This window comes from Crotalus tigris, unplaced genomic scaffold (genome assembly GCF_016545835.1).
Source record: "Crotalus tigris isolate CLP2741 ecotype Arizona unplaced genomic scaffold, ASM1654583v1 scf7180000017551.9496454, whole genome shotgun sequence".
Taxonomy (NCBI): domain Eukaryota; kingdom Metazoa; phylum Chordata; class Lepidosauria; order Squamata; family Viperidae; genus Crotalus; species Crotalus tigris.
This window is the reverse complement of record NW_024096469.1, coordinates 5,448,905-5,457,827: the sequence shown is the minus strand read 5'-3', so window position 1 is coordinate 5,457,827 and position 8,923 is coordinate 5,448,905. Positions and strand designations below refer to the sequence as shown.

Sequence of the window (8,923 nt, the reverse complement as noted above, 5' to 3'; positions counted from 1 at the left end):
AACTTCATTCCTATTTGACTTCATGATTATGACAATAGAGAAGTGTCTTATCATAATGATCTGCCTTCCCAATCTAACTTATAAATAAATTTAAGAGCAAAGATGGCTAAAAAGAAATAGCTCTTGAAAAATGGCAAAAATGGATGATTATAACCTAAACTAGAGATCCGACAATGGGACTGGATTGATTTTTTTTTTATATCTTCTGCCATTGGTCAAGGGAAGGGTGGGAGAGACTTACTTCCTGAAGATGTGGCATCCTAATGAAAATAATGATAGAAGGTAATATGAGGATTAATACCTAGTTAGGTATTTGGATAGACTGACTTGCCTCTAAATTTAAGTGAAGGCAATTCTTTATGCCACATCTTCCATTGAATTCCTTGTGGTAGATTAAAAATGAATATCTGTGATGGCAGAAACTCGTTCAGGAACATTTATAGGAAGAATTAGGAAAAATGTAAAATGTGTACATGAAACTGACATTTTGAGCATCTCTGTGTCAATGTTTTGCACCATTTCAAGGTAGGCTATTATCGGATGTATCTCCCAATTCTGATATAGTGTAGTTGCAACCACTGCAAAGCTGGCTTCTTTCTTTCAATTGCTGTGGCAATGTAGACCTACATCAGCGGTTCTCAACCTATGGGTCGTGACCCCATTTGGGGTCGAACGACCATTTTACGGGGGTTGCCAAACAACGCGATCCATCATTTTTCCCCCTCAGGGGGCGGCGCCGCGTCACGCATGGGGGAGGTGCCGCGCATGGGGGGGCGCCGCGCATGGGGGGGTATCCGTGTGACGGGGGTCGCCGTCACACAAAGGTTGAGAACCGCTGACCTAGATGATACTTTTTTCCCCATTATTAGGAACTCTTGCCTCACTCTATCTCCTGGCTTAAGACTCAGAGGAGTTATTATTCCTACATTTGCAAATTATCTCTTCCTGTATTATTATCTGTAAGTTATCTCCCACCACAATCATCCAGCTACCATAGCAACATACAACCAGGATCAAACCTTTGGGAAATATACTATATGTTTTTGCAAAACAGTCAACATGTAAAATTTCTTCTTCACAACTCAGGGGTGTTTAAATTCAACGAAGGAATTGTGACCAGATGAGTGGGAAGGAGTTGAAGGATTGTGATGGTTATGTTTATTTTGTATATAATCTTCTGTAACCCAGCATCCCATTTTGCAAATGCATGTATTAAAAAGCCTGTGTGATAGGATCTCCTCTTGTGGAATGGGGGCTGAGAACATCTGATTACTAATAACCGGGGGGGGGGGCAGAATAGCTGTATTTGCCTATTGATCAGCATGGAGGAAAGGGTGTAATTATTGGTTTATGGTGTTCTTCGTGCGTTCTCTGCATTTTAAGGCTGGTTTGGCAGAAGTAAAAACAATCACGGGTGAGTTTTCAGACTTATTTTCAAGACAGAAATACTGGTGATGGGAAGCACCTGTTGTTAGTTAGTTAGTTAGTTAGTTGTCTAAGTAGTAGTAGGCACACTAATCCCTGCTCTTCAGATATATCTAAAAGAAGGCATGCTTCACAAAACACTTCATTTCCTATACACAATTTGATGTGCAAAAGCTAAAGTAGGTGTGATATGAATAATTTGTACCGGAATTTTCTGACTTTAAAAATATGTTTTCATTATATTACTTTTAATTTTAAAGCAGCTCAATCTGGGGAGAAAATTAGTGTTAATGAGATCAGCAATGACAGCAGTTCATGCATTTAAATCACTTCAGCTGTGCTCAATTTCCTAAGCAAAACTCCATCCCATTTCATGTAACAGCAGACCGTTGATATAGGTAGCAGGATCATACTATGGGTTTGTTTCTTCAGTGGAAGTTTCAGGAAAATAAATAAAATAGAACCGGAGAGGAAGATCAGCTTCTCACCTATCCCACCTCCATGCACTGGCCTTTTAATCTAAAAAAATAGAAGATGCAATTCATATAGTACGCTGTCTTATACCAGAGGTCTTAAAACAGTGATGTTTAATTTTCTGAATTCATACAGCAACTCTGGAAGCCTGCACAGTAAATGTCCTGATGGGATGCAATTCAGACATCATCTGCCACAGACAGGATACCAGAGCTAGGCTGCAGAAATCTAGATGACCATTAGATAGCAGCAAAGAGTTATGTGAAAAACCCAATCTCTTTGTCATTGGTAGTCTAGATTTTTGTAACCCAGATTTAATATGCCTGCTTTAGTACTATCAACTCCTAGTAGCAACCATCTTGGATTAAGGTTCCAGCCTTCCTGTACATCTCCAGCTCTGGCTCATTTATTTAAAACAAACACCAGATTTCTTTCATTCCTTTCTTTAATAGCACCTGGTATGGTTTCTGCCCTCTGCTTCTCCTCCAGGAAAAGACTCCGGGCAGCATCTTATTGTTTGCATTTTGGAGCAGCTGCTCTTGCAGCTTCACTTCCCAGAACTGCTTGCTGGTGTTTATTCCTGGCTGCTCATGGGCAGCTGCTGTAGGGCAAGGAAAACTCCCTCCCTCCCTGTATTTGCAGCATATACAACAGACACTGCTTATTCCCAAGTTCAAACTTACCATATCTGTGATCCTCTCTCACTGGGAAAAGAGACAAAGGAGACCAACAGTGGAGTTCTGAGGCTGGAACATTCAGGCATGATAGGAAGACCTGCCAAGAGCTCAGCTCTAACATACAATAATGCAGATTGATCTCATTTGGGCAATCAGCATTGAGCACTGAGAAATAGGGAAGACGGGCCACTTTATTTTCTGCCAAATATTTTGCATAAGAAACAGAACTATTACTATAATCATTTAATATGTATACATTTACGTACTTTTAGCTCTTTATTTGATCCATTTCTAGTAAAGACTTTTGTGGTTATTAGATTTTTATCCCACCTTTATTATTTTTATCAGTAACTCGAGGGCTGCAAATATACCTAATACTCCCTCCTCCTCTCCCCCCCCCCCACAAAACCCTGTAAGGTGGGTTGGCTGAGACAGTGACTGGCTCCAAGATACCCAGCTGCTTCTTGTGCCTAAGGCAAGACTAGAACTCATACAGTAGTTGCCTACTGTATATATACTTTAACCACTACACCAAATAAGTTCACAACCTATTGCTATTATGGAGCATATAATGACGAACATGTAAGCACTGCCTTGAATGCAGCCAGCAAGGAAGTTTTTTATATATAGCCAAGTCATTTTGTTCCTGAAATGACAATACAGTATAGTGTGGAAACTGATTCAAGTTAGTACCTTAATGGCTTGTTCGATTTACTTTTCAAACAAATACTGTTTGAACTCTCCAAAGCTGCTGTAACACACTGAAAAGTTAGAGCACAGAGAAATGATAATGGAAATAAGAGTCTGAGTATATTCACACAGGGTGCACCGTGTATTCTATAGTAACTATTTGTTACTATTTCAATTAACACTAATAGGCAATGCAAACTCACGCAACCACGCTTATGCACAGTTTTTACTGCCTTAGCAGAGGTGTGTACTCTTCAAAAATTATTTGGAAGAAGAGCTTCGGACCACTTGCAAGCATTAACATTTCTCTGTTATTTATTAATGGGGTTTGTCTTTTAAAGCCTGGGAGAGAAAGTTGTGGTTCTTTTAAGAGTTGTGTTAAGTTTAATGAGGCAATTGCTTAAAACAGCAACATCTTTTTTCAGGTTCCTATAACACCCTGAAAAAAAAAATAGGCTGCTTCAATTGAGAGAGAGAGAGAGAGAGAGATTGTCTTCTGCTCAGAAAAGATCTCAATCACTTCTTCGGCACCATTTTTAATTACTCTGAATGCTATTGGGAAAATCTGGATCTCATACATCTCATACTGTCATTTTATTGGGTTATGGATTCTTTAAATAAAGCTTTAAATGTTGCTGTTTCATCTTTCATGTAAGAGTCATTATTTTCTGCAGCAACATCCATGATGCAAGTGCATAAACACTCACGTACACACACACACACAAGAATGTTCTGAAAAAAAAATTCAGTCAACCAGTATTCATAGCGCACTCATCCCTTCTGAGCATTTAGTGCTGTCTATGCCTCTCACATGATACAGGCTTATTGTGGGAAATGTCACTCGAACTGCAAAGTACACAATGGGTTGCATAAAGTATGCCTTACACAATCACTATACAAAAGGCTTTCTATTTGCTCCATATTACGGAGCTGTGCCAGCCTGCACTTCACATTTCTCACATAGTAGGGGGAAAAAATGTCAGGGGTTGAGCCACAATGGGAGCCCATAATTTTATTCGGAAGGCTTCCTCAATCTCCTGTTTTCTTGCAAAACAGATTCCTTCCCTTAAGAATTGTAGTTGCGGCACCTCCAGTCATTGGTTCACTCAGTAACCTGACCTGTTTCCCTGAGCCCCAAGGCACCAAATTAAAGCAAAGAAGGGGGAGGGGTTCTTGCTTTTCTGGTTCCCAGTGTTTTTCCCTGCAGCTCCTCTGGAAAGGGCAAGTAAGGATAGAATGAACGTAATCCTTGGGGGGGGGGGAGAGAAATAATAACAACTAAGAATGCACCGGACAATCAAACGCCAAACCTTTTCCTAGTCCGAGGGCATCCAACCAAACCCCACGAAATGCTGACATTGGAGAGAGGAAGGGACCCCTGCAAAGCAAATGCTTTTCCACATTTATATTTAGATTTCTGTCATTTATCTCCTCAGAGATTGGGAAATGCCTTTTGACTGACATCAATGCAACCGGAGGGTTTCCCAGGCTGCTTCATGCATGTTTTAGCTCTTTTGATAAATGCTGACACATTTCTGTGGTTGCTTTGTAGGTACCTGGGTTGAGTTAATAGGGAGAGGTTTTCTTCCAGGTAGAAGAAAAAGCTGTGGGAAATGTGCACAAGACTCATGAGTTACAAGGGGCCCTTCCAGGTAGATGGCTCCTTACTGCTACCAAACAAAGGATATTGGACAGCTAATTCCATTTTGGTTTGATTATTTTAAAAATAGCAATAGAACAAAAGAAAGGTTTGGAAGAAGTCATGTGGAGCTAGGTAAAATTTCATTAGCAAAGCACAGTGAATCGTGGAAGCAGTTCTTGTTGCATTTACAGGTTTATCCCACAAAGGTTGACTTCCTCCTGCCCTTTCGATGCATAGAGGCCCCAAATAGCTCATAACAAATCCTACTTCCCCGCCTGCTATGGTAGCTCCTGGGATCATCAGCAGTCCTGTACATAATATATGGGGCTGCTGACATTCTAAGTAGCCACTAGCCAGTACGTATGCAAATATGCCAATTTAGACTTCTGTTCTGGCAAAATCTTTGTAATCCCTTCATCGCAAAACCCTATTTATAAGACCCCCAGGAATGGGATTATTTGCCAAACATGAACTTCTCAAAAGGAAATGTTGAATTGTGCCACTCGGGTGACCTGAGAAACCCTTGGCTTGTTACCCATGCTAGTAAACGTCTGTTACGTCCCAGGAAGGGCGCCCTCTAGCGTAGGTCACCCACGCGGGTTCTCATCTTACCCATCGGTACCACAGAATATGAAAGAGGAACTAGCGGAGGTGGAAGGGAAGGGGACTCGAGCGCTTTGGAAAGATGGCTGTTTTCGAAGAAATGCAAAGAGTGACTGGAAGAGCCATAAAAACCACATTAGGAATGACGGAACTTGATACGACACGCGTGTTTGTTTCACGTCCTTGGCCGCCAGGTCTTTCGGGCGCTCTTTCCCACGCTCTTTTTTCCGCGAAGAGGCATGAAAAAGAGCTCGCCGCTTCGCGGTCCCGGGCGTTGCACCGCGCGTGGAAGTCCTCCGCTCACATGTCCCCAAAGATCGCCTCTTAGAGGGAAAAGGCGGCCGCCGCCGCCGCCGCCGCCCGCGGGCCGCAGGTCTTCTCGCCAAGGGAGCGACGTGACTCCAGCCTTCCCGCTGGTTCCTTGGAGCAAGTGGCGGGCCGAGAAGCGGCCAGGACAGGGAGGGAGCGGGGGGAGGGGGAAGGAGGCCTCGCTGCCCGGAATGGGCTGGCCGCTGCCTGGCTGGCTGGCTGCCTGGGACGCTCTCGCCCTCCCGGCAGAACCGAGTTCCAGGAACCACGAGGCGGGGCCAGCGGATGCTCTATAAAAGCCTCCGAGAGGCGCTCTGGCAGCTTTGTAAAGTAGGACAAGCTAAGCGCGCTGAAGCGGACCGCTCTTCGTTCCGTCTCGCCAGCAGCCGCGCTCTGCCAGCAGCTTGGATTGCCCCCGCGATTCTTTTCTCGCCCCCCAGGTAACGCCCGACTCTGCTCCGATCTCTGCGAAATAGCCGACCGACCAGGTCCCGGGCTGCTACGGGCAGGGGGTCCTCCCGGGGCGCCTGGAGCGCACCGCGAGAGAAAGCAAAGCCAAGTGGGGAGTCCGGAGCCAGCGAGGGGGATGGGTTGCGTGCGGCCGGAGGGGAGGCAAAGTAGTTATTCCTGGGGATCCATCCCTGGGAGGGAGACCCTCGCGAGGTAGCATTTGGCCCAAGAGGCAGCGACCAAACTGGGGAAATATCTTGGGGATACTGTCGGAGTTCCAGTCATGAATGGCGGGGAAGATGCAGTGAATTGGGCCAGGAGGGTGAAAAGGCTATCGAGATGCTCTTTGTCTTAAACATTTTCTCCCCTCCATTCATAGGTACCCATCCTAGCAGCCGCTGCGCTTGGCAGCAGCCCAGATTACTTGCAAAGCTGGCTCCCTGCGCCATGGTCACCCACAGCAAGTTCCCCAGTGCCGGGATGAGCCACCCGCTGGACACCAGCCTGCGCCTCAAGACGTTCAGTTCCAAGAGTGAATATCAGCTGGTGGTGAATGCTGTGCGCAAGCTGCAGGAGAGTGGCTTCTACTGGAGCACGGTGACAGGTGGTCAGGCCAACCTGCTCCTGAGCGCTGAACCCATCGGCACCTTCCTCATCCGTGACAGCTCAGACCAGCGCCATTTCTTCACTCTGAGCGTCAAGACTGAGTCAGGCACCAAAAACTTGCGGATCCAGTGTGAAGGAGGTAGCTTCTCACTCCAGAGTGATCCGCACAGCAGCCAGCCTGTGCCCCGCTTTGACTGCGTTCTCAAACTTGTTCATCACTACATGCCCCTCCCTGAGCAACAACCAGGGCAGGCATCACACCCTAAACGTGCCTACTATATCTACTCAGGTGGAGAGAAGATCCCGCTGGTGCTGAGCCGCCCCCTCTCCTCCAGTGTCTCCACCCTGCAACATTTGTGTCGCAAGACTGTCAATGGGCACTTGGATTCCTATGAGAAAAGGACCCAACTTCCCACTCCCATCAAAGACTTCTTGGACCAGTATGATGCGCCTTTCTAAGGGGCTTTTTCAGCAGGATTAGCCCGTGACACAAGCACAAGAGCAGGACGAGGAAAGGACAGAGATGGGAGAATCCAGGACAAAACTCACCCTTTCCCCCCCCCCCAGCATGTGGATTATGAAAGGGGCAGAGGGGCCCAGCACACAGAATAGCCTAGGAACCTCTGCCCAGCACAGAAACTGTCTTGCTGTTGCTTGTGCTTGATAAAATCCCCAAAGGGGGATTTGTGCAAGTGACTGATGCTGTTGGACTATTGAACAGGCTGTTGCTCCTTGACAAAACTCTCTCTCTGGCTTAGGATGGGGATGATAGGATGGTTTGCAGACTTCCTTAACCAACGGACCGTTTACAAAGAGCTGTTTGCTCTACACTGGACCAGACCACCTCTAATGACTTTTGACCAGAACCATTCTTCTGACAAAGGAATGCACGCACTGGAATCCAGCTAGTGCCTGAAAATCAAATGTTTTCCTCAGTTTTAAGGGGGAAATCTTTTTTATTACGGCTATTGTTATTAATCTTTACCTCTTGCAACTTCCAGGAGGGACAAATCTCCTTTCAACCCAAGTCTCTTCCTTGGAGGTTGTTGCCACAACATTTTATTCATGGGACTAAGCCTTAAGAAGAAATCCACATCCTCCATAGACTATTAATGAAATACCGTCAAGAAAACACCATTCATTCTCTGGGCCATCATGCAGGCAAGGGACATAACCCTCTGAAATGTCTTTATTGCTTTTTGGAACACCAAACTGAATGTTACATGAGCCGGTGTTTCTCCTGAGTGTTTATTTTACCTTGACTTCTGCTCAGGCTGCTAATTTCTTGCCTTCCTTTTTGGAGTTTTAGCTCATCAAAAAATGGCATTACATCTATAACAGAGGTTGTGGATTTGTTTGGGTCCTCGATTGCACTGAGTAACTGAAAACCGTACAAGAATGTAGCAACAAGAGAATTACCTGGAACTCCTTAATTTAACTTTTTTTTTTTTGTAAAAAACTGTAACCAAAATTTTGTGGTTTCATCTTATTTTTGCATATCAGGGTTTTAGAAGGGCAGATAAGGTTTTGTTTTTACAGAAAGAAATGTTTACAGACCTGCCTAAGAAAAAATTGTTCTGTCTTTTATAAAGATTCCACCCTTCAGCCTTGAAGGCTGTTAGACATGCTTGAAGACTCCACCCAAAAATTTAAACTTGGAAGAAAACTTTGCACATCTATTTATATTTATATTCAAGGGACTTTAAAGACAGCATTCAATAATTTATAATAAAAAGCACTATTTTTTAAAGTAATGGTTTGACTCACTTCTCTTCTTCCTCCCTCCCTGTCTTACCTCCAATGCTATCTATATCCTAGATCCCCCATTCCAGTAATCTTTTCATAATAGAAAGCAAGAAAGACTGCAGTCAAAAGTTAAGGCTGTTTTCCTATCCTTAGTTTCAGTTGTAGTAAATGCGCATCTACACATCACTGCTTTTTTTTTTTAAAGAAAAAGAAACTCTAGAAAGGCATTGACTCCTTATCAATGAGCACTGCTTTTTATCACCACCTTAGCCACTGAGATTCATTGCACACTCAGAATTAA

At 44.4% G+C, this 8,923-nt stretch overlaps 1 protein-coding gene across 1 annotated transcript; it reads left to right on the top strand.

Moving 5' to 3' along the window:
• The first annotated feature begins 3,798 nt into the window (after positions 1-3,798).
• SOCS3 (suppressor of cytokine signaling 3) lies at positions 3,799-8,630 on the top strand. Its single transcript, XM_039345112.1, has 2 exons — positions 3,799-6,260; positions 6,650-8,630. The coding sequence occupies exon 2, from the start codon at positions 6,718-6,720 to the stop codon at positions 7,333-7,335; it is 618 nt and encodes a 205-aa protein (XP_039201046.1). The 5' UTR covers positions 3,799-6,260; positions 6,650-6,717; the 3' UTR covers positions 7,336-8,630.
• The last annotated feature ends 293 nt before the right edge of the window (positions 8,631-8,923 follow it).

Coding starts and splice junctions, on each gene's coding strand:
- SOCS3 (XM_039345112.1), top strand. CDS start 6,718: ATGGTCACCCACAGCAAGTTCCCCAGTGCCGGGATGAGCCACCCGCTG.